The sequence below is a fragment of the Odocoileus virginianus genome, chromosome 3 (genome assembly GCF_023699985.2).
Source record: "Odocoileus virginianus isolate 20LAN1187 ecotype Illinois chromosome 3, Ovbor_1.2, whole genome shotgun sequence".
Taxonomy (NCBI): domain Eukaryota; kingdom Metazoa; phylum Chordata; class Mammalia; order Artiodactyla; family Cervidae; genus Odocoileus; species Odocoileus virginianus.
The window spans coordinates 4580211-4605311 of NC_069676.1; the positions used below are offsets into that span (position 1 = coordinate 4580211).

Here is a 25101-nt window from a genome sequence, read left to right on the forward strand (position 1 = left end):
TCTCTCTTTCCCTGTGTCTCATCCATATCTCTCTTCCTGTCTCTCTCATCTTATCTCTGTGTGTGTCTCTGTCTCTCACTATCTTTGTCTCACTCTTTCTGTGTCTCTCTCTCCCTATCTCTCTTTCTTTTTAAACATTTTTTTATTGGCATAGAGTTGATTTAAAATGTTAGTGAGTCAGCTATTATTATTGTTGTTCAGTCACCAAGTTGTGTCTGACTTTGCGACCCCATGGGCTGCAACACACCAGGCCTCCCTGTCCCTCATCATCTCCTGGAGTTTGTCCAAATTCATGTCCATTGAATCAGTGAGGCCATCCAACTATCTCATCCTCTGTCGCCCTCTTTTACTTCTGTCTTCAATCCCTCCCAGCATCAGGGTCTTTTCCAATGAGTCAGCTGTTTGCATCAGGTGGCCAAAGTGTTGGAGCTTCAGCTTCAGCATCAGTCCTTCCAATACGTATACATATATCCACTCTTTTTCTAGATTCTTTTCCCACATAGGTCATTACAGAGTTTTTTTTTAATTTAATATTAATTTATTTGACTGCATTGGGCCTTAGTTGAGGCAGGCAGGCTCTTCACTGTGGTGCGAGGGTTTCTCTCTAGCTGTGGTAAGCACCATGGCATTTGGGAATCTTGATTTCCCCACTAGGGATCGAACCCGTGACCCCTGTGTTGATTGGAAGGCGCTCCCTCTTTTTCTGTATCCCTGTCTCTCTCTTGTCTCTATGTCTCCCTCTGTCTTTCACTCTCTGTCCTGCAGGTTTATTGAGTCCACTGTCTGATCTCCTTGCAACCCTTGCCTCTCCCCTGGGACCTCCAGTCTGAGCTGAAGAGAGACGGGTGAGCTCTTGTTGAACCTCCAGAGAATGGTTGATAGGCTGGACTTTCTGATGAGGTCAGAATTACACACACTGGGCCTAACCTGGGCCTGGCCACCTTGCCCTGACCTGTGAAACCCCTCCCCCACCCTGCTGGCCACACTGCTGAGTCCCCAGAGCCGCCTCCCCAGGTCCCCTTGCCAGGCCAGGAGCTCCCCCTCTGGTCACCCTGAGTCCAGCTCCTGGTGATCCAGAGACTCCAGGATCCCAGGACACCAGCCTGGGGCTCCTCACCACCCCCAGGATTCTTCTAGAATAGCAGCAGCCCCAGGACTAGACCTTGGTCACGGGGCAGCTGTGCGCTGGGGTGAGGCTGGGACAGTGCGGCTGCATCATCAGGGTGGCCCTGACCTCGCAGGGCCTGTAGATTAACAGTCTGAGCAGTTGAGCAATGGTGAGATATGTGAGCTAGACTTTAAGTTGACTTTCATTAGTATAAAATAAATAAATGCATCAGAAAGATACTCAATCCAACCCAGGCTTTATTTACCCTATCCTGATGGCACCTACTGCATCACCCCCAACCCACCTGATCCCCACAATGGCCCCACACAGCAGATGGGGGTCATTACCCCCATAGTACAGATGAGAAAACTGATGTAGCATCTCAGGGCAGCCGTGACAGTTACAACGTCTCTATTTCCAAATGGATTGCTTTTTAACCTTTTTTCTGTCTTTATATTATGGTGTGCTCACTTGTCTTTCACAAATGCTTCATATATAGCATGTTTTTATTGACATAGCTTAAAATACAGATTTTTGAAAAACTATTTATTTATTTGGCTACACTAGGTCTTAGTTGTGGCCTGTGGGATCTTTAGTTGTGGCATGTGGGATCTAGTTCCCTGGTCAGGAATAAAACTCAGACCCCTTGCATTGGGAACCTGTAGCCACTGGACCACAAGGGAAGTCCCATATGTCTTTTATTTTGAAGGGAGAAAGAGAATATTTGCTTGCTTGTGATTCTTACTATAGTAAGAAATGGAGTACAAATGCAGGATACTGGAAACGCATTTGAAATAAAGAGACCAGAAGTTTAAAACAATCATGGAGACATAGAGACTGCTGTATCAAAACCTCATGGTAACCACAAATGAAAAAAATCTAGAATAGATAAACACACAGAAAAGAAAAAGGAATCAAAACACAACATGAAAGGTAGTCATCAAATCACAAGAGAAAAGAACAAAAGAGGAAAGGAAGAAAAGAGACCTACAAAAATAAATCCAAAATGATTAACAAAATGACAATAAGAACATACACATCAACAATTACCTTAAATGTACAGCAGATTAAATGTGCCAATCAAAAGACACAGACTGTCAGAAGTGATACAAAAACGAGACCCATATGTATGTGGTCTGCTAGAGAGCCTCTTCAGATCTAGAGACACATACAGACTGAAAGTGAGAGAATGGAAAAGGTATTCCATGCACATGGAAATCAAAAGAAAGTTGAAGTAGCAATACTCAAATCAGACAAAAGAGACTTTAAAATAAAGATTGTTAGGAAATTCCCTGGTGGTCCAGCACTTGGGACTCCAGTCTTTCACTGCTGAGGGTGCAGGTAACTAGGAACCTGCAAGCCACTCAGTGTGGCCCATAAATAAAATAAAATAAAATAAAAATACTGTTACAAGAGATACAGTAAGATATCACTTTTCTTCCTTACAGAGACTTCCAAAACAGGAGACTTTGTATAATGCATTTAGATTTTTGTTCTTATGTTGCCTTATCCCCCCGACCCTGTTCCCCATCCCCAAAGTCTCAAAATAAAATATATACCCATTTTTAAAAAATCCATTAATTCTTGGCCGTGTTGGGCCTTCGTTGCCACATCGGGTTTTTTCCGAGCTGTGGCAAGCAGGGGCTCTTCTCTGTTGCAAAGCCCGGGCTCCTCATTGCCGCGCTTCTCTTGTGGCTCCCGGCCCTAGAGCACAGGCTGCTTAGCATGTGGGATCTTCTCAGATCAGGGATCAGACCTGCGTCTCCTGCCTTGGCAGGCCGATTCTTTACCACTGAGCTACCAGGGAAGCCCATCATATACCTATTTTTAAGGTCTGCTTCGTTAGGTTGTAATCCACATACCGGAGAGTACAGTTAGATGAGTTTCGACAAATGCGTAGTCTTAGAACTGTCAATCTGGATGTATTTCCACAACCCCAAAAGTTCCAATGGGCCCCTTTTATAACTAACTCCTCCCTGACTGCAGGTATACAATAAGGGATGAGTCCTGAGTGAGCTCATTCATCTTTTCCCGCTGGATACAGAGAGTCAGAGCTAAAGAATCAACTGGAGGGAGATGGGGACTTCTCATGCCGCAGTCCCCCTTGGCTGAGCCCAGAGTGAGCCCAGGGCCTGGGGTGAGGGGTCTGCCTGCAGACAGCCGCAGTTGGCCAAAGTCCCCTTTTATAGCCAGTACTACTGAGGCTAGAGACAAATGCCTCAGTGGGTCCTGTGGCCTCAGTTCTGGCCCTGGATGTTGGGTTTTCATCTCCTCATCTCAAAAGTGAAAATTAAGAGACTTCCTTCGTGGTCCAGGGGTTAAGACGCCTTGCTTCCATTGAAGGAGTTACAGGCTTGATCCCTGGACAGGGAACTAAGATCTTGCATGCTGTGTGATGTGACCAAAAGGAAAAAAAGATGATTAAAGGGAAAGGTAGAGGGACTTCTCTGCTGGTCCAGTGGCTAAGACTCCAGGTTCCCAATGCAGGGGGCCTGGGTTCCATCCCTGGTCAGGGCACTAAGACCCCAGTGCTGCTACTAAGACCTGGTGCAGCCAAATAAATTCATTAAAATAAAATTTAAAAGAATTTTTAAAAAAGGAAAAGTCAGTGTTGCTATACACTGAATGTTTATATCCCACATACACGTGTGTTAGTCACTCAGTCATGTCTGACTCTTTGTGACCCCATGAACTGTAGTCCACCAAGTTCCTCTGTCCATGGAATTCTCTAGGCAAGAATATTGGAGTGGGTTGTCATTCCCTTCTCCAGGGGATCTTTCCAACCCAGGGATTGAATGCAGGTCTCCCACACTGCAGGCAGATTCTTGACTGCCTGAGCCACCGGGGATATATGCCCCCCAAACCCATAAACTGAAACCCTGATCACCAGAGTGTTGCTATAAGGAGATGAGTCTTTGGGAGGTAATCAGGCCATGAGGATGCAACTCCCATTGACGGGATTAGTGCCCTTCTAAGACTTGAGCGAGCCTGTTTTGTCTCTGCTTTCTGCCATGTGAGGATGCAACAAGAAGGCAATGGGTTTTCACCAGACTCCAGATCTGCTGGTACCTCGATCTTGGATTCCCCAGCCTCTCAGACTGAGAAATAAATGTCTATTGTTTAAGCTCCCCAACCTTTGGTATTTTTATCATAGCAACCCAAACTAAAATCTGCTGCATCCTGGGGTCAACTCCAAGTCCTCAGCCAGCTGTTTCTTCCTCTGGATCCTGTTTCCAGCTGATGGGGCTTTTTTAAAAAGTATAGTTGATTTACAATATTGTGTTAGTTTCAGGTGTACCACAAAGTGATGCAGTTATATATGTATGTTTCAGACTGTTTTCCATTATATGTTATTAGAAGACATTGAATATACTTCCTTTTGCGTGCATGCTCAAGTCATTTGCAGACTCTGTGGCCCCATGGACTGTAGCCAACAAGGCTCCTCTGTTCTGGAATTTTCCTGGCAAGAATACTGGATCAGTTTGCCATTTCCTCCTCCAGGGGATCTTCCCAACCCAGGGACAGAACCCACATCTCCTGCATTGGCAGGTGGATTTTTTCTACTAGCTCCACCTGGGAAGCTCTATAGTTTCTTATGCTATACAGTAAATCCTTATTGCTTACCTATTATAGCTTATCTATTTATATCATAAAGTCCTATACTTCTCATATATCACTCCCACCCTCCCTTTCCCTTTTGGTAACCATAAATGTGTTTTCTATGTCTGTGAGTATGTTTCTGATTTGTATATAGATTCATTTGTATTATTTTTGATATTCTGCATATAAGTGATACCATATAATATTTGCCTTTCTTTGTCTGACTTACTTCACTGAGCACAATATTGTCCAGGCCCATCCTTGTTGCTGCAAATGGCAACATTTCATTCTTTTTTCTGGTTGAGTAGTAGTCCACTGTGTATGTATCTTCTTACACCAGTCGTCTCTGGACAGTCACTTGGGATGTTTCCGTGTCTTGGCTGTTGTGAACAGTGCTGCTGAGAACATCAGGGTGCATGTGCGTTTTCAAGTTAGCTTTCATCTCTTCCAGATACATACTCAGGAGTGGGATTACTGGGTCATATGGTGTGTGAGTGCGCTTGCTAAGTCGCTTCAGTCATGTCTGATTCAGACTCTATGGACTGTACCCCACCAGGCAAGAACACTGGAGTGGGTTGCCACACCCCCCTCCAGGAGATCTTCTCAACCCAGGGATCAAATCCGCATCTCTCACACCTCCTGCATTGGCAGGCATGTTCTTTACCACTAGCACCACCTGGGAAGCCCGGGCCATATGGTAGCTCTGTGATTTGGGGGGTTTTTTTTTGTTTGTTTTTAAGGAAGCTTTATACTGTTCTCTATAGTGGCTACACCAATTTATATTCCTATTCCTGATGGCTTGGGGGGGTGGCTATTGGCACTCACAGGTGTCAACAGGTACTGTTACTATTATAGGGGTGGCTATTGTTGCCCCCCAGCCCTGGTTCTTGTCTCTGAGACCTCCCAGCTGGACACGCTGAAGCTCTTCTCTCTCCCTCCTGACCCCACTTAGCAGCCTGTGTCCCATCCCATTCCTCCTGCATCTTCTGAGGTGGCCAGGACATCATGGGAGAGCAGGGTATGCCCGGAAGGCAGACAACTCTGGAAATTCCAGGGCAGAGGCAGCACAGGGTGCTGTTTGTCTTGCCCTCGCCAGGGCTGAGTTTGTTCCAGGGCTTTCATCCTTTTCCATGTGGGCAATTCAGGACACAATGTCCTGCCCAACTTGCCTCTCAACCTTGGTGATCCTAAACCTAGCCTTACTGACTATCTGTGGGAGTCTGCAAATTGTCAAAAGGAACTGTGGGTGGCATGAAAAGAGCCCTTGAAATCATCACGTTCCCGCCCACTCCGGGACCTTTGCACAGGCTATGCTCTCTGCCTCCAACTCTTCCCTCTGTTTATAGCTATATATCTCCCTTTCCAGGTCTCTGTCAGGTCCTCCTGGAAGCCCTTCTGGAGCCCATGCTGGTGGTCCTAGCACCTGGCGGGTGGGGGGGGGGGTGGTGTATTCCTTTGGCAGGTCCTGTCCAAGTTGTAATTTTGCACTTATCCATCTCTTTGTTTATGAGGAGTCCTGGGCAGGCAAGGACCGGGGTACTTGGCAAATAGTAAGTATTCAATAAAGAGTGATGGGATCAATCATTGAATTTGATAACTATTTATTGAATCCCATCTTCCATTCATTCAGTAACTCTTTCCTGAGCCCTGCAGGGCACCAAGCCAGACTGGCTTCTGGGGGACATGGTGAATGAAGAAATTTGGACTCTGGGAGATGGCGAGGGACAGGGAGGTCTGGCGTGCTGCGGTTTCATGCAGACGCAAAGATTCAGACACAACTTGGACCCCCAACCCTCCTGTGGACCCCTGTGGCCCAGAGCCTCTTGCAGATAATTCTAGTGAAACTCTTGAATAATGGAGCTATTCTTGTCACCCAGGCTCTGGTCCTCAGAGACAGATGATGTATTTATGAGTCAATCATCAAAACAGATCCATTCCCCGAGCGCCTAGGAGAGACAAGGATGGTGAACCATCAGTGGTACCACTTTCCCTGTTTCTGGCCTGGGATCCCCTCAGGATGTTCACAAACTCCAGTGGTTTAAGCTTCATCAAAGGGAGGTCAGGGAGCCCAGCAGTTAGGACTCAGGACTTTCACTGCTGGGTCCCTGGTTCAGTCCCTGGTTGGGCAACTAAGATCCCGCCAGTCACATGGCAAGGCTGAAAAAGGGAGTGAGGGGTCAGGTTTAGCAAATAAACATCTAGGCACTCAGTTAACTTCAAATTTCAGATAAACAACTGAAACTTTTTTTTAAAGTATAACCCCAAATATTGCATTGTCTATATTTATATCAAAATTGATGTTTTTGAGCTCTGGTGCTAGAGAAGACTCTTGAGAGCCCCTTGGACACCAAGGAGATCAAATCAGTCAATCTGAAAGGAAATCAACCCTGAATACTCATTGGAAGGACTGATACTGAAGCTGAAGCTCCAATACTTTGGCTACCTGATGCAAATAGCTGACTCATTGGAAAACACCCCGATGCTGGGAAAGATTGAAGGCAGGAGGAGAAGGGGACAACAGAGGGTGAGATGGTTGGATGGTATCACTGATTCAATGACATGAACTTGGGCAAACTCCAGGATATGGTGAGGGACAGGGAGGCCAGCGTGTTGCAGTCTGGGATCACAAAGATTCAGACAAGACTTGGAGATTGAACAACAATACTAAAATTAAAAAAAAAAAAATTTATCTGAAATTTAAAGTTAACTGGGTATCTTGTACCTTAATGGAACCCTAATCCATCATTGTGCCCATTTTACAGATAAGTAAATGGAGGCCCAGAGAGGTTAATTGATGGCACAGCCAAGGATGGGCAGAAGGAGAATTCAAGTGGGACAATGAGACCAGTGCCTTAGTACTCACTCAATTCTTCCCCCCGAAGAGCCTAGCCTGAGGACAGGGGTGGGGGTGGGGGAGGAGGTGGGGAGAGGGTGTTTGCATGAGCCAAAGCCCCACCTTGCCTGGGTTGGAGGCACTTTTCTCACTCTGGCTCCTGGCACAGGAGAGGTGTCCCTAGACCAGGACTCTCTGCAAACAGGAGGAGCCTCTCCCACCATCTGGATTCCTGCATCCGGAAGCGGGGCGGCTGGTCTCCTGTAAACAGCCGGTCTCATGTCACTGTAAACAGCTGGTGTCTAGCATTGTTGTCACAGTGCCCGAGTCTCAGTGTGATTGCCCTGAGACTCGATACCCTGAGGCCAGCCCCTGTCACTGGATATTTGGTAAACAGTATTCTGAGAATGGGCAGCAGCGCTCCATCTGGCCAGCACTCCATCAGTACCAGGGCCAGTGGCTGGTTCCAACTTAAAGGCAGATCCTGACGCCTCATTAGCCATCCCTGCTCATTTTGTACTGATACTTTGTAAACATGAAGTCCTGATACCTGTTACTTGTCAATGATAAGACACTGTTAGTCATCAACCTGCCCTAATGTTTCTTAGCTGGAAACCTGGAAGCACTTTAAACAGAACTCTGATACTCTGTAAACAATGAATTTTGATACTTCGTTACCCATCTAGGGACACCTCTCCTGTGCCTCATCCAGGGACTGGCAAACTGCAGCTCTGGCCAGACCTAGAAAGGGCTTCAACATTTCCCCATGATTGAAAACATACCAAAAGAAGATATGTGACCCATGAAAACTACACGAGGGGACTTCTCTATGGTTCAGTGGCTAAGACTCTGAGCTCCCAGTGCAGGCAGCCTGGGTTCAATCCCTGGTCAGGGGACTGGACCCCTCATGGGCCACAGCTAAGACCCAGTGCAGCCAAATAAAAAACAAACCAAACAAAAAAACTACATGGAATTCAAATTTTAATTTGCATAAATAAAGTTTTACAATCACATTCACTCATTTGAGTGTTGTTTGTGGCTGATTTCAAGAGAGCTGAATTGACTAGTTGCAAGAGATGCTGTATGGCTGGCAGAACTGAGAAAATTCATAATCTGGCCATTAATAGAAAAAGCTTGTCGACTTTTGATCTAAGCTCCCAAGCAGTTGCTGTTCCCTATACTATCCTGTTAGTGGTCAGCAGTATATGACGTTCATATACTGAGCCAACAATGAGCTTAACAGTTTCTGATGTTCATATACTGTGCAAAAACAAGTGCAGTGGTCTGTAATGTTCATATACCATTGCAAGTATGAGTAGCATTCAGCCTGATGTACTGGGTGCTGGGTGCAGTGAATATTTGGTCTCTGACCTTAGTCAGTGTATCCTGAGACTGTGTGAACAGTCAGTACTGGCACGTGGGACTTCTCTCTTGGTCTAGTGTTTAAGAATCTGCCTACCAACCATCCCTGATCTGGGAAGATTTCACATGCCTCTTGGCAACTAAGTCCATGCACCACAACTACCGAAGCCCCCACATTCTAGAGACTGTGCTTTGCAGCAAGAGAAGCCGCTGCAACGAGAAACCCACACGCTGCAACTAGAGAGCAGCCTCCTCTCGTTGCAGCTAGAGAAATCTCGTGCAGAGCAATGAAGACCCAGTGCAGCCAAAAATAGATAAAGCAAAATTAAAAAGAAAACACTGGGAAATGCAACCAAGTTGAGATCTAAAGGGTGACTGAGAATTAGGCAGAGGAAAAAACAAAGGATCTTGGCACACTCAGGCAGGACCCTGAACCCTGAGCTGAAGAGCTGGATTCCTCTGGAGGGTGATGGGGAGCTATGGCTAGAGCGTGAGTGAAGAGAGGAGGGGCCTGCTCAGCCTGGATGCAGAACCTCTGCTGACCTTGGATTTCCCACTCATGCTATGAGCTGAGGAGGCCAAAATAAGGATCTTTCTGGGCCTGGAGTCTGGAAGGAAAGGGGGTTCTGGATCATAATGGGGAGGGTTTTATGAGAGGCCAGTGTGTGAGTGACTGTTCTCCCCACCTCCCCTCTCCCCCAAACACCAAGCAAGCTCTGGGAGAGGGAGGCAGCAGAGATGTGGAGGCCAGGGGGGAGGCCGGGGACTCTCCCTTAGGGAGACATCCTCTGGGTTCTTGCATTCTCCTTTGTTACCGCATGTTCACTGGACACTTGCCGCGTAACACAGCCCTGCCCTCTCAGAGGTCCCAGGACAGAGGGAGGTGGAGGACAACCATGAACCCTCAAATGCACTGTAATTGTGAATTGTCAGCAGCGCAAAAGAAGGGCTAACAGAGAGAATGAGGCAGGGCAGATTTGATCGGGGAGGCCAGGGCTTCTATGGAAGGGATGTTTGAACTTAGACCTCAAGGAGAAAGGAAAGGTCTTGTGAGGCGTGAGGGAAGGGCTATCCAGGCAGGAGGAACAGCAAGTGCAAAGGCCCTGGGGTGGGACTAACTACGTCTGCTGTGACGGAGGCTGTGGGGGCGGGCCACACTGGACCGCAGGGGCTTTGGGGAAGGTGTGTAGGGCATGCTATCTGAGCCTTGCTTCTTAGCTCCCAAGGCTGCCCTGGGGACACCAGTGAGAAACCCCCACCACATTGCCTGTGTCTTGGACTGTCTTGGGTTCATTTCTCAAATGAATCAGCCTGGCATGGGGCGGATGTGAACCAAGGCCAGAGGGGCTGGAGGCCTCTTCCAGGCATCTTCTGGAAGGGGAATTTCCAGAACACAGAGACCTCTTGGTGGAATGGAAAAGTTTTGCCTGCTCTTCTAAACTATTGAGTTTGGCAGGTCCTGAGGGTGATAAGCCAGCAGGAGGCAGGGGAATCAGGCATGGCTGGGGGACCTGAGCCAGCTCCAGGAAGTCAGCATGTGAGAAACATGGTCCTGCATACCTGTCTGGGTGATGCTCAGCTCCTGAGAGGCCTCAGCCCTGACCTGTCTGGGGGGGTAGACATGGTCAGATACAAATGCCCTTAGTCCATGAGGTCAGAACTAGGTCAGAGCAAAGGGATATTGGAGATGGGGTTTTAAAGGATGAGTAGAAGTTTGTGAGCAAGAAAAAGATATCCCAGGAACATGACCCACGGAAGGCCACAGTTTGGCCCCACTTGGCCCCTGTGAGTGAGTGACCTAGACTGTCCCCAACCCTCAGCTGTTTTTTCTCACTTAATATGGGCAAGGACAAAGCCTCTGGGATCCGGCCAGTCCAAATTTGAGTCCAAGCTTCTTCACTTTCTCAATGAGTGAGTGAGGTCACACCAAGACTGGCCCCAAGTTACAGGAGAATAAACTGAGGTTTATAGAGGGAGGCCACTCATCCTAGGATGCAGAGGGAAGTGGTCAAAGTGGGGGAGGAGAGGGAGATAGTTGAGAATCAGGAGAGGGCGTGATTTGCCCAATGCCAGTGTCCTGAGATTGGAAAGAAGGGGAGGCAGGGAAGGAAGTAGCTGGCATTAGCATGTGCAAAGGCCCTGAGGCAGCAACATATTTGGTAGCCTATAGGAACAGCAAGGAGGCAGGTAGGCCAGGAGCTGATGTGTGAGTGGGAGATAGAAGGAAAGGAGAGTGAAGGCATCACATGGGCTTTGCAGGGCCTTAAATTTGGAGCAGGGAAGAGATGGTATCCAGAGAGACCACTGACAGCTGAATCAGGACTTGCCTGGGGATTCCGAGGCCTGGACGAAATAGGCTCCTATCTGCCTGCCTATATTGACACAAGCCTGCACAAGCCAGTACCCTCCAGTACAAATTAGTGCTTGCCAGGGCACACCAGTGCCCACTGCTGATGGACACCCACGCGTAACACCTGAACCCAGACTCACAAATGCACCAGTCAGCCCACATCTGCTTCCCACATTGACTGAGGTGCAGATCGCATTTGAGTACACACAACTTGGCACACGTGTGGGACACGCCTCCGAGCAATGCCACAGACGAGACAGGCACCCAAGCACACGCACGTGCTGCGCACGCTGGTGGCTCCACCTATCTCCCCGCCGCCTGTGTACACAGACGTGTGTGTGCACAGCCCCAGCCTGCGTCACTAGGAGGCTCAGGAAACACTGCTGGGGGCTCCCTTGAGAGCCGGCTTCCTGTTTTCAAAGTGGCTGGGAACTGCTGATGGAACGTTCTGGACAGGCCCAGCCCCTCCCCCACTGCTTCAGCAACCCTTCCCCATCCAGCCCTGCAGATCCTGCACCCACTCTGTACCCCAGTACTGACCCTGACCTCCAGTGAGATCAGACGCCAGGGGAGGAAACAGGTTCAGAGAGGTGCTGTCACTAGCCCAGGGTCACACAGGAAGGAAGAGAGAGTGCCTGGAGCCCAGACCCGGAGCTCTAACTTGCTGCCCACTAGAGCACCATCCCTGGAAGTCCAGGATTCACAGACAGGGAATTGCCCCTTCCTGCCTGGAGCCTCCTGGCTTCTAGGGCCACCCCCACACAACTCCAGGCTCTCCTGCCCCATGAATCCAATCCTCCCATTCACCACTCACTCTCCCCCTTCCATCCCTCTGTGCCCCCCAAGGAGTGCCCTCCCCATCACAAACATTAATGAGGCTTCGGCAGCTGATAAAGCAGACCTGCTTCTGGAGTTCTCACCTTCTGGGGGTTGGGGAAAGACCCAGCCCAGGAGCAAATAAACAAACACAACTACAGCTGTCCCTGAGCCACCAGGATGGCTAAGGACATGCTTGGCTCTCTCTTGCCTGCTAGGGTTGCACAGGCTGTGCCCTAGCCTGGGATGTTCTTCTCGAGCGCCCTGGCAAACTCCTCTTCACCCATCAAAGCCCCAACTCCAATGTCCTCCCCTGCTGCTAGCCCTCCCAAGACGCTCCAGCCCTCCTCCTTTCCATCTGGCCCCACCCTGACTTCACAGGGTGGGGGCAGTTTGTGGTCCTCCAGACTGTTCTGCTGTCCTTGTCATGACTGGTAAAGAGGGCCCCTGTTGTCACCTCCACGGAGACTCCAAAGCCCCACGGTGATTGGCCCAGCCACATTCACACGCCCATCCCTGAACCAATCCCTGAGTCTGTGGTGACAAAAACCTCTGATTGGCCAGACCTGGTCACCTGTCTGCATCTGGAAGCAGGAAGTGGACCTGGCTCCTTCTGCCCACCAAAATGTGTGCAGGAAGAGTAGATGCCCTCAGGACCATTTTGCCAAGGACTCAGGGGTCCCCTGCGTCCCAGGATGCCTGCTGCATCCTGGCTGGGGAGCCTTGGGCCAAGTCACCTGCTCTCTTTTCCTCAGTTTTTCTACCTGTGAATTGGACTCAGCACGGCTGAGATGCAGGAGCACCGAGGGGCCATCCAGGCACTGCCCTCCCACCGCACACACTGTTTAGAGGTCCTGTTTACCATGCGCCCCTGCCCGCATCCTTTCTTGTTCTCTGATTCCCTTGAGATGGGGCAGCACAGCGCGGCGGGCGCTGATGGCCGCCGGCTGAGTCACCACTTCCTCCTGGGCCCCTTGCCCGGCCCGATGCTTTCTGGGGACTTTCCTGGCCTTCCCCGAACATCAAAACAAGGTGGGGGGGGGGTGACTCCTGGGCCAGGGAGGCAAGGGCAGAGATGTGTGTGGACAAGGTGGAGTGCACGCTGGCGTGGACTCAAATCCCACATCCTGTCCCCCCTGCAAAGAAGCCACAGCCTCCTCAGAGTTGAGGGACTCCACACGTGAACACCCCACACACCCTCAACCAGGACCGTGAGTGCCCAGCGCTGCGGTGTGGTCACTGCTGGCAGACCTGTTAGGCACGTGTTGGAGGGTCCGTGTTAGTGGTCTCCCAGTTGCGTGTGCTCGAGTTCACGGGCCCGTTTGTGTGTCTCTGCTTGTGTGTGTGTGTGTGCGCCTCGTGGCTGCCCCCATGTGCAAAGCCCAGTGGGCCTGAAGGACAGGCAGACCTACCCCCTTGTTGGAAAAAGTTGTCTCTGGCGGCACGGGAATTCCCTGGGCAACAGCCGGAGAACTGGGAGATTCCTGGTGTGTGAGGGGTGGGGTGGGAAAAGCAGGGGCAGAAGGAGGCAGGGGCCGGGGTGGGTCAGGCAGGCTGAGGAGTTGAGGAGTCATGTGTCTGAGCCAGAATTCAGGCTGACGACATCAACTCTAAAATAGTCACCAAGCCCTAATTTGTGTGCCTGGCACTGCGGATATAGTGGGGTCCTGGGGTAACAGACTTGTAAATCAACAGATATGGGACTTCCCTGGTGGTCCCGTGGTTAAGAGTCCGTGCTTTCAATGAAGAGGGTAAGGGTTTGATCCCCGATCAGGGAATTAAGATCCCACATGCCATGTGGCAAAGCCAAAAACAAACACCCTAAACATACAAATATATAACTCTGGGAAGGGCGAAGATCAGAAAGCAGATGCATCAGAGCAGGGGAAGGCAACTAAGGAGGTGCTCTGGCCACGGGACTGGAAGGTGAGAGGGAGCCCCAGACGGAAGCCTTGGCGCGTGCAGGGTTCCTGAGGCGGGGACTGGCTGGAGGGGGCCCCATTCAAGAAGATCTAAGCCCAGAGCAAGGAGGGGAGGCATTAGGGGGCAGCGCTGGTGGGGAGCAGGGCTACCAGGACGGGCTGTCCTGTAACTGGAGCCGGGCAGGAACATGCCCCCTGCCCGCCCGCCCCCAGTACTGCCTGCTCGGGACAGAATGTGCTGGGAGGAGAGGCTGGTGGTGGCTGGGCCTGGTGGCTGGAGGATTCCTGAGCGGCAGCCCGGCTGGGCCTGCTGCCAGTGAGGGCGGAAAACAAGCAGCAGGCGCCCGGCCTGCCTGTCACCCCATGCCCCGGGCCTGGCCCGGCCAGGGCAGGAGAGCGATGGTGAAAGGGTCAGAGACAGAGAGACAGATGGTGACCAAGAGAGGCAGAGAGTGAGAGAGACAGAGATGCAGAGATGGCAAGTCAGACAGAGAGGATAAGAGCCAGTGGGAGAGCAACAGGAAGAGGCGGAGATGGGGGAGGCAAAGATGGTGCGAGAGGCAGAAGCAGAGAGAAAGACAGCAGTGAGAGACAGAGGGAGACCTGGCCTCGACTCTAAACCGGTGACAGCTCTGATTCTCTGGGGTCCTGGGAATAAACGTGAAGCAGTGACACTCCTACCCCCATCAGAGTCTTTGTTCACACCAGAGTAGATGGGGAATCCCCTCCAGGCACTCATACCTGCTGTGTGCTGGGTCCCCAGATATACCCCTGCCTTAGCCCGGCTCTCAAAGTCTCAGCCAAAACAAGTGAATGTCTAAGTACAAATTTCAGAGACTGAGGAAGGCAAAGAAAACATAGGTGAGGGAGATGGGGGAGGGAATGATGAGGAGTGGTGACTTTAGGTTGGGCTATCCCTGAAATTTAAGGCTACATTGTAAAGAGGGGCCAGCTATAGGGAACAGCTTTTTAGCAGAAGGATCAGCATGTGTGAAGCCCCTGAAGTGGGAGTCAGCTTGGGGTGTTTGAGTAGCAGCCAGGGATGCAGGGGGAAACTGGAAGGAGAGGTGGGTAGTGGTCTTAGAGGACCAAGGAGGCGAGGGATTTTATTTCAGAAGAACATTTGGCCACACTCCTCTATACTCTGTGGGCCCCACTCAACATCCAGGGAGTTCCCTGAATTCTGCACTGCCTGGCCTAGCTCCATGCTGCTTGTTATTTATCCGAATCAGAAAATCCGCCTCCTTTAGGGATCAGGTTCCAGAGAGTTGCAGACGCAGGAGTCCTGGGGACACGAGGTAGCTTGTCCTCCCAAGCCCCCTGGGGGAACGTTTCATAGAAGTGTGCCCACATCCACTGTTGCAATAAACACCTTAGACTTCTTAGTTTGGGAACATGAATCTGGAAACTGCGATCTGGCGTCTTCCAAAATCCAGCTGATGGGGAACTCAGCCCCACCTGAGGCTGCCGTTTGGGGATCTGGGTAACTGTGCTGTAGGAACATCTCCCCCCTGCCACTGGACCCCCAGGAACCCCAAGTCTGACAAGTTCCAAGCTTGATGGGCAATCAGCTACCCAGGGCAGATACTGCTGGACTGGGAAGACTGGGTGAACCCCAAGACTAGGAGATGTTGGGAATCAGGGCCTAAATTTAGACCAGGGAGGAGAGTGATTAATGTGACGAGGACGTGTCCTACAGTCTCAGATGCGGAAACTGAGGTTCAGAGGCAAGTGCCTTCTGAACCCATCATCACAGAGAGCAAAGCCTGAACACTGAGCTCCCAGTGTCCTGCTCCAGGGCCCCCCCGGGCCTCAGTCCTGCCCCTCAGCCCCACCCGTGGCCACTCTGGGCTGCTAGCTAACCTACAGCTCTGTGGGTGCTCAAACGAACCCTGCAGAAGCACAGCCACAGCCACCTGAGTCTCAATTATCAGGGGGTGGGGATGACACAAACGTTCGTCAACAGGGGCTGGGTGGATAAATAAAACTTGGTGCATCTACACAATGGAATATTATTTGGCCATCAAAAGGACCGAAGCATGGATTCCTGTTTTAACAAAAGTGGCTGAACTTCATGCTGAGTGAGAGAAGCCAGACAAAAAAGGCCACATATTCGATGAGCTCATCTACATGAAATGTCCAGAACAGGCAAATTCAGAGACCAAAGAAAGCAGATGAGTGTTTGCCTGGGGTTGAGGGAGGAGGAATGGGGAGTGACAGCTCGTGGAGACAGGGTCTCCTTTGGGGCTGATGAGCATAATTGGGAATTACAGGTGATGGTGGCAAAGTATTAGAAAGGTCCTAAATGTAAGCACACTTACAAATGGCAAATGAATTGAATCTCAATAAAAGTGGGTTCGATCCCTGGGTCAGGAAGAGCCCCTGGAGAAGGAAATGGCAACCCACTCCAGTATGATTGCCTGGGAAATCCCATGGACAGAGAGAGGAGCCTGGCAGGCTACAGTCCATGGAGTTGCAAAGAGTCAGACAAGACTGACTCAACAATGACAACAGAAGCAAAAACAGCCCAGACTCCACAGACAGGCAGGATCCTCCTGCATCTGGCCCCGCTCCCACCTGCTCAGCTCCATTCTGTGGAGACAGATGAGGCATGAGGCCTCCACCAGCTTTGCTCCCAGCCTTGCAACTACACTAAAGGGAGAGATGTGGTGTCGGTCTCCCTCTGTGCCCTCGGGCCTCACCTTCACCTTCTGGTCAATGGGCCCCTCAACCCACCTCGGCCTGGAATTTCATCTGCGATCCAGACCCAAGATGGTGGTCAAGGCCACCCAACCTCCTCAGCACCTGGGGCAATAAACCACTAAGCCTAAGCTCCTCTGTGATTTTTATTTTTTTAAAAAATGTACAAAAGAGAACAACTTAAGGCTTATCAGAAAGGTGGAGTCCCAGGCGGGGGCCCTGCCTCAGCCGGGTCTCTGCACTTGGAGGCTTGTCCAGCTGCCCCATCATATTGTCCCTCTGGGACACAGGGGGTGTTCAGAAGCATACTGTGGCCCTTCTCTGCCCCCCAGGCTGACCTCTGTCCCCATAGCCTGGTTTAATGCTCTGCTGTCCCTGTCTTGAAATTCTCAATTCCTGAACAAGTAGCCCCACGTTTTCATTCTGCAAGTTATGTAGCTGGTCTTGTCTATCCTCCTTCGAACCTGTGTTTTTCAGGCCATGCAGTACCCAGGCAGTGCTCATGTCCTGGAGTGTGAGGAGGGGCCCAGGCACTCCAGTCTGGGGCAGGAGTCTCTGGTTGTCAAAGGTTTTAAGGCTGGAGTCGCTGCACCTGCCACCCTTCAGCCCCACACAGCCCTGATGACCTGCTTTCCTGAATGCCTCATTCCTGGGCCCTCTTTCCTCCCGGACCTTGCAGTATGGCCTCGACTGAGGCATTTGCTCTCTGAACCCCACTCCAAAGATGAAGGGGATGGTCTCCAAACATCAGTCAGCTCGGACCTTCTTCGACTTTTCCTCTCGCTTACCTGCCTACCAAGCTCTTATTCACACATCAAAGCCTTAGCTAAAATGCCCTTTCCCCAGGAAGCCTTCTCCGCTCCCTCTCTGGACTCTCCCAGCTCTGGGTCCTTTCCTTTGGTCCTGTGGGTCTGGAAGTATTTATGTCTGGTTCTGTCGCTCCCAGACTGGAGGCTTCTGAGGGAACACAGGCCAACACAGACAGGTTGAATGGTTTCTCAGATCCTACTGTGGGTATCTGGTACCTTATGAGGGCCAGTCCAGATATGTCAAGACTCCAGACTGGCTCTTCCTCTGTGTGATGTTGGAATGGCCCTGTTTTGTTCTGAGACTCAGTTTCCCCAACTTCAATGTAGTCAGCCCAGTCTGTTCTTCATCCAGCCACTCCTTGCTATGTCCGTGGTGGCTGGAAGCATGTGTAAACACCTTATTCTTTGACGTTTCCACTTGACACTCAGCAGGTCATGCAGCGGGGCCTCCTGGCCTCAGAGGGTGGGTTTGGATCCTCCTGCCAGAAATGATCCCATCAAGTCTTAGGAGGCCCTGGAGGCTCAGAAACACCCCCACCCCATCCTCCTGATCTCCACTCTCAGACTAGATTAGGGAGCAACACTGAGGAAAAGATCGAGATGCAAAGTGGGTTCAGGCCCTGAACGGGATGGAGAAGATGCGCTATCACTTTACAACAGAAGAAATTTAGTTTTGACTGCATCGGGTCTTAATTGCTGCCCACAGGCTTCTCTCTAGTTGAGATGGTGCAGGCTTCAGAGCGTGTGGGCTCTGCAGTTTGCAGCCCTCGGGCTCTCAAGTAGAGGCTCGAGGACTCAGTAGTTGGGATGCATGGGCTTGACTGCCTCACAGTATGTGGGATCCTACCGGCCCGACCAGGGATCAAACCCTCGTCCCGTCTTGGAAGGTGGATTCCTCCCTGGACCACCAGGGAAGTCCCTAGGAGTTCTATCATTACTGAAGATTCACCTGTGGTTCCTTCCCCTCCTCTTGGCTCCCAGGGCCTTGGAAAGGCACAGGGGCTTCTCGAGCCCCTAAGCTCACCTCGGAGTACAGGGGCGGTGGGCGGTAGCGGAACTCCTGGATGTAGGCAAAGAAGGGGCCTTCCATGCTCACGTCAGGGTCCTGCAGTAGTGGCAAGAGGCTCTGCTCCATGGCTGCCACCTCCTCGTCGGGCACCACTTCGGAGTACTCGGGAGGGGCTAGAATTGACAGACAGGGTGGGTGAGGCTGGGGGAGGAGGAGGGGAGCCCCAGAATTGGGGGCAATGGCCAGGTGGAGCTGGCGTGTGCCAGTTCTGGGGCTACTGGGCTGTGTGCCCTTGGATTAGGATTCTTGGCGGGGGGACTCCGGTTGCCAACATGATTGTTTCGGAGCACTCCTAGAGATGGGGGCAGCAAGCGAGGCTGGAGGGGAAAAGAGTCAGCCAGGCCCTCGCCTCTCTCCCACCCATGCCCACCCACAGCAGGAGGCAGAGTTCACCTTCAGGACGCTCTGGCAGGACCCCCAGCCCCCAGTCCATCAGGAAGCTGGCATGGCTGCCCACGCTGGATGAGCGGCTGCCGAAAGGGTGCAGGGGGATGGTGCCGATGACCAGTGGGAGCTCCAAGAGCAGCTTGGATGAGCCCGGGATGTCCACGCAGACCTGGAGGGAAGCGCCATGATACAGAAGACCAGCCACCCGGGCAGCCTTGGCCACACGCTCCTTCTTATAGGAGGAGGCCCAGCGGTCCCAGCTCTAGCCTCAAGGAGGGAGGGGGGCCCCAGGCTGGTTGTTGCTGCTGTTCGGTAACTAAGTTGTGTCCAACTCTGTGACCCCATGGACTGCAGCATGCCAGGCTTCCCAGTCCTTCACTATCTCCCTGAGTTTGCTCAAACTCATGTCCATTGAGTCAGTGATCTCATCCAACCATCTCATTCTCTGTCTCCCTCTTTTCATCCTGCCCTCAATCTTTCCCAGCATCAAGGACACAGCAAATGCAACCACCCCGGCCTCAGAGGATACTCTACCTTGAGGGCGTAGTCCACGTGTAACACGCGACAGTGCAAGATGGAAGGACCCACAGGAGGGATCCGCAGAGCCCGGCCTTGCCACAGTGCCCGCCGCCCGGGGCCCACAGGCTCCCCCGAGAGACTAGCCACCACGGTTCGCTTCTGTTTGCGGGCACCTCGTGCCATGAAGGTCTGGGTCTGGACCACGGCTGCCCGAGGCAGCACGGGGCGCGTGGAGCCGTTGTCGATCTCAGCGAAGACAGGGATCACTTCACCTGTTAGGTGAAACCACAGGGCCTCAGTTTCCCCACCTGCAACCTTGACGCTGGTCTTCTTCCCAATCCAGGCCCTCCCACCTGTTACCTGGAGTGTAGCCCTTGCGGTCGATCTTGGCTGAGAGGGAGACAAGGCCGTGGTTACTGTACCAGGATCGGGCGATCTTTTCCCGAGCTCCGGCTTGAGGGGCCTGGTTGGGGGTTGGGGGGAGGAAAAGGATGTGAAACGGATTCCCTTGTACCAACCACAGACCCTGTGGAGCTTCTAAACCACCCTCAGCTGAAGGAAGATATTGGGGCAGGGCCTAGCATCCTGGTTTCTAACAGGCTGTTTGCAAAATGGATCCAGGAATGTGACCCATCTCATCAAGCTAAAAACAAGTGAACAAGCCGGCACTAAGTGTGTTAATGAGTGCTCGGTAAGCCATTATTATTGTAAGATCTGATTGTGCCCCCTTTCACAGACGAGGGATGCGTGGGAGGCTCCGAGAGGGTGAGACACTCACACAGAGCCACAGAGCAAACTGGTGCAGCTGGTTCTCGCACCTAGCTCCACTGACATTCCCTGGCCTGCCTCCCTCCCTGCCAGGGCTCAGCTGTGACCCCCACTTTGTGAAGGGAGGAATGAGCAGCCAATCACCATGTAGCCAGGACCTTGCCCGCAGTGCCCCCAACCCACCAAGGGCAGCCACTCACCAGGAGAGCCGGTGTGTTGATGTCCACAGGCTCAATGACAGTAAACACCTTCCTCGTCCGACGGGCAGGGACCCAGGGCCGGTGGAGGGTGGCTTTGATGCAGTATCTGACACTGCCGTGTTTGCCTTCAAAGGAAGTCACTAGCGTCCTGCGGGGGGGGGGGGGGGGGGGGGGGAGGGGGGGAGGGGGGGAAGGTAAGACCCAGAGACACCCAGGTGGGAGATCCCCAAAGGCTCTGGGGGATGAGAGACAGGAGACACTCTGGGGGGCCTCCCAGGAAGACAATCTGGGGTCTCAGTGGCCCCCAGATACCGAGCAGTGGAGTCCCAAACCTGGAAGGGGCTGCAGACTTAGGGACACTTAGAGGCTCCCCCACAATCCTGCACCCCGCAAGACTTACGGTGGCAGCTGGAAGCTGAATGGGAATTCATGACGCCCAGGAGGCAGCGTTGTGGTCTCTCCAGTGCCTGCAGGTAGGAGTAAGAGGGGGAGGCTCAGTGGCTGCGAAGGCGCTCCCGGAGCACAGAGCAAGCGCAGCACAGGCGTCCCCCGGCTGGTACCTGGCGCGAGCAGCGTGGCACGGTGGCTCACAACCTCCACGCGCTCGCTGTAGCTCTGCGTGTACGCCGTGCTCGAGCCCGCGCTGCGCGACTCGGTCCAGTGCACATGGGCGCGACCCCGCGCGCGCAGCTTCAGGGAGCTCACTCGCGCTGGGCCCGCTAGCTCCAGAAGCACTCGGCCGGCCACTGCCTGGCCGCCGCTGAACACGGGCTCAGAGCCCGCGCCAGCACCATCCAGTAGCACCACGAATGCCTTCACCTTGTCGAACAGCATCGCCGCGGGGATACGAACTCGCGGCGCGCGGCCCCTGGCTTCGAACCCGCGGCGCGGCGGCTCGACGGCTGCAGCCCAGGGCGCGAGCCCACCAGGCGCACGCAGGCGCACTCGAAGGTCGGGCCAAAGACTCCTCACAGCCTGCGCCGGCGCCGCATTTATACGGCGGGAGGGGCGGGGCGAGACGCAGGTCCCGCCCCCGGAAGGGAACACGCCAATGGCGCGGCAAGAGGCGTGGTCTTGCCCAGGCTTGGAGCAAAATAACAAAAGCCTCGGTTTGCGGCTGGCGGCCTTCTACCCCTGCTACTCTCTGGGACTCTGGGATGAGACAAGCGTCGCGGCACAGAACAAGCATCTCTCAGACTGCAGGGGCGAACAGGAAAAACCGAGGCCAGGTCACCTAGCAAGAACGTTCTGCCGCCGGCTTAATCATCTACCGGCCGCCACTTGCAGACGTGACTCGGTGCATGTCCAGCCGGAGCTGGAGGGAACGGCCAGGTCCCCGAGAGCCTAGGACTAACTACCTCGGGCCTCAGCTCGGCCCGCCCACCCCGCCTCCACCCCGTGCAATGGGGGAGGGAGGAAGAAGTGGTTGGGGCCTTCCAACACTGGGCGCCTGACCATGATTTGAAACCCGCTCAGCTGGGTGACCTGGTTTAATGACATCTCGGAGCCTGAGTTTCCACGTTTGTAGAGCCAGAAGAAAATCAGTCGCGACCTCAGAGAGTTGTGCACGAATCGCGGTGTAGCCCTACTCGACCCCTCCCAGAGCCTCTCTCCCGACTCATCCGCCCGCCCCTGACACCCTGCCTCACTCAGCGGCGCCTCTGCGCTTTTGCCCCACGTTCCTTTCCAAACTTCAGCTCCCGCCCTCTCCATCCCCCACTCCCCACCCTCCCTGCCTCCGCAAACTTCTGTTTGCTCTTTTGACCCAGCTCGTCCCCTCACAGACAGAGCCAAGTGCCGGGGAAGCTCACGGAATCCCCGGGTTCAGGGCTGCGGTATGCCTTTGGGACGGTAACCACTCTCTGGACCTCAGTTTCCACAGACAACCTTAAGTAGGGTTTCCAAGTTGGAAGCTGCCTGTACGCGATCTGCGAAGCGCATGCGCCCTCTTGTGGCAGCGTCATACATTGCTGCTTGAACCCCCTACCTTATTCAGTCCCGAAGTCGTATACAACTTTTTGCGACCCCATGAACTGCAGGACACCAGGCTTCCCTGCCCTTCACTATTTCCCAGAGTTTGCTCAAACTCATGTCATGCAATCATCTCATCCTCTGTTGCCCCCTTCTCCTCCTCCCCTCAACCTTCCCCAGCATCAGGGTCTTTTCCAATGAGTTGGCTTTTCCCATCAAGAGGCGAAAGTATCAGAGCTTCAGCTTCAGCATCAGTCCTTCCAATGAATATTCAGGGCTGATTTCCTTTAGGAAGTCTTAAAACCCCCTACCTTGGCCATGCCTTCTGAGTCTGGCTCAGCCTGGCTGGAACCCCAGCTGAGGCCAAGACACCCCCAGGGGGAGGCGGCCATAATTGACATACCCAGTCAGTGATAGAGGTCAGGGCAAACCGGTAGAGAGGGGTAGAGGCTGTCCACTCAGTGATCAGCCTGGTGAAGGGCTCCGGGGCTGAAATAAGGCACTAGGACCTTCTCCCAGGGCCAAGTGAAGCCTAGAAAGAAGGCAGGAGGCCATAGGCCCAGGAGGAGGCAGGGAATAGAGTGACCTTGGGGGGATGGGATGGCTCATGCTTTCTTTTTGGTCACACAAGACTTGTGGGATCTTAGTTTCGTGACCAGGTACCAGATATCAAGCCCACGCCCCCTGCGATGGAAGCTCAAGAGTTTTAACCACTGGACCGCCAGGGTAATCCTGGGAAGGTCCATTCTGAGCCAGGGTCCTCAGTCCATTTCACAGATGGGTTCCCCCAGAGACGAGCAGGGACTCAGCGGAAGTCACAGCAACTCTGCTTCACTCCTCCAGTATCTTAAAGAAGCTACCAGTGAGTGGGAGCAGGAGGGCTGGAGGGTGAGATCGGCTCCGATGTCCCTGAGTCTCAAGGAAAGGGAAGTGCCTACAGGGCCCCTTCTTGCTTCATTCCATGCCAGCTATGGTTTACACAGAGCATCAGGCGAGAGCCTCCCACACCTGGCGGCTGTTTGGACAAAGCAGTAAGTCTGTAGGCAAAGCATCTAGTGTGTGCAGGGCCGGAAGTAAGGGTGCTGTGGGCAGGGAGCCAGATTTGAGCTGCATCCTGTTTCTACCCATCTTGCAGATGGGTATGGTGAGGTCTGCCTTCCCTGAAGAAGTGGCCAGGGCAGCCGAGGGAGGCCAACACCCTCTTCAGTCACTCAGCAGGTGCTAGAGCACAGACTTACTCTTTGTCCCTGCCCTCCCCTACTTTCGCTCTCAACTGGCCGTATGGCCTAAGGGAGGAGGACGGAGGCTCAGAGCAAGCAGGGACATGTCCAAGACTCCTAACCTGATCTGACCCTACCCCAGGTTTTCTCCCTGCCTGGGATGTATTCCCACCCCTTACCTGCAAACACCACCCAAATCCCCAATCCAGCAAACAACCCTTCATGTAAACACTGGTAAGGGGCACTGGCGGGGGTTGAGACGTGGGCCTTCTTTGGGAATCAGAGCCCCCAGGCCTGGGGCTAACGAGGCGTCCTGGTGTTCAGAGGAGGATCTCCTAGCTCCATCAAGGGATCCCCTGAAACCAAGGGGGTCCTGTGGGGCTTCCAAGCACAGAGGCCTTTCTGACCCCATTTCTTGACTCCAGCCCCATAACCTTTCCTGAGTTTCATAGGGTGGATTTGAACAGTTGCTGATCAAGGGAGAAGCCAAGAAACCACCCGAGACAAGATGGAACTGAGAAGCTCACAAAGATTAGAAGACCACCTGAGATGAGATTAAGGGCGTGCAAGCCCTGCTCACACCTTAATGTCATCAAGACCCCCAGTGTTGAACCACTGCGATATAATCCCTCATCTAGTTTTCTGGGGTGGAGACATCGTTTTTCAAGGTAGAAGCCAGGTGTGTCTCCCTTTGCCTGGCAAAGCAGTAAAACTACTTTTCCACTTCACCCAAAACTTTGTCCGGCGGATTTGATTCCTCGCTGCTCTATCTGGAGGACAAGCGATTGGTAACACCCCAGACTCCATACGGGGGCGAGGAAGGGGGCATGGCTCGACCGCATATCCTCTAGGTCAAGGGAGTCCTAGCAGACCTGAAAAGAGGGGTCGGTGGCGGGGATTCTGGCTCGGGGGTGGGGGAGATGAGCGGCTCACCTCGGAGCAGCAGCTGCCGCCGTCGCAGGTACGTCTCGGCGGCCGCGTAGTCGCTGGACACGGCGTTGACACCCACGCTTCGGCCCTCGAGCCAGTGCGTGACCGCCCCGCCGCGCGCCGCCACCTCGAGCGCTAGCACCCGCAGCGGCGCCGCCACCTCCAGCAGCACCCGGCCGCACAGGCGCTCGCCGCCGCGGTACGCGTCGTCCGGGCCCCGCGCCAGCTCCAGCGCGAAGCTGCGCACGCCCCCAGGGCGCATGGCGGGGACCAGGGCGGGCGGCGGGGATGCTGTACCAGCGCGGCTCCGCCCGGCGCGCTGCTGGGCAGCGTCTGCCGGCCTCTCTGCTCTCGGTGCTGGTCTTCGCCGCGCCGGACACCCCTCCCGAGCTTTCTCCTGCTTCTGCGAACCTGTGTGGACGCCGCCGGCCCGGGGCCGGCGCGTACTTGGCTGACTTCCTGGTCCTCCGTGTCCGCCCTCGTGACGCGCTCGGGCCTCCGGGGACGTGCCGCCCGCGTGTCCGCGCGCTTGACTTT

General features: G+C 53.3%; 1 protein-coding gene across 3 annotated transcripts; it reads right to left on the bottom strand.

Moving 5' to 3' along the window:
- Positions 1-16824: 16824 nt before the first annotated feature.
- On the bottom strand, positions 16825-25064 carry ARRDC2 (arrestin domain containing 2). 3 transcript variants are annotated; one of them, XM_020911893.2, is made up of 8 exons: positions 24568-25064; positions 20844-20910; positions 20444-20591; positions 19836-19938; positions 19491-19747; positions 18963-19125; positions 18525-18682; positions 16825-17979 (listed from the first exon to the last, which is right to left on the bottom strand). In XM_020911893.2, exons 1-8 carry the CDS (start codon positions 24824-24826, stop codon positions 17926-17928), a joined length of 1209 nt encoding a protein of 402 aa, XP_020767552.1. In that variant the 5' UTR covers positions 24827-25064; the 3' UTR covers positions 16825-17925. The 3 variants fall into 3 exon arrangements, with proteins under 3 accessions (XP_020767552.1, XP_070318015.1, XP_020767551.1); XM_070461914.1 differs by lacking the exon at positions 24568-25064 and adding an exon at positions 21263-21852; XM_020911892.2 differs by lacking the exon at positions 24568-25064 and adding an exon at positions 21004-21377.
- Between the last annotated feature and the right edge of the window lie 37 nt (positions 25065-25101).

Bases quoted from the DNA above. Each gene is read 5' to 3' on its own strand.
- ARRDC2 (XM_070461914.1), bottom strand. From the start codon at position 21,632: ATGCTTGTTCTGTGCCGCGACGCTTGTCTCATCCCAGAGTCCCAGAGA. The intron at 20,911-21,262 runs GTGAAGGCATTC...TCCTACCTGCAG, and splicing joins CGGCGATGCTGTTCGACAAG to GCACTGGAGAGACCACAACG. The intron at 19,126-19,490 runs GTAGAGTATCCT...GCTTCCCTCCAG, and splicing joins ACGTGGACTACGCCCTCAAG to GTCTGCGTGGACATCCCGGG.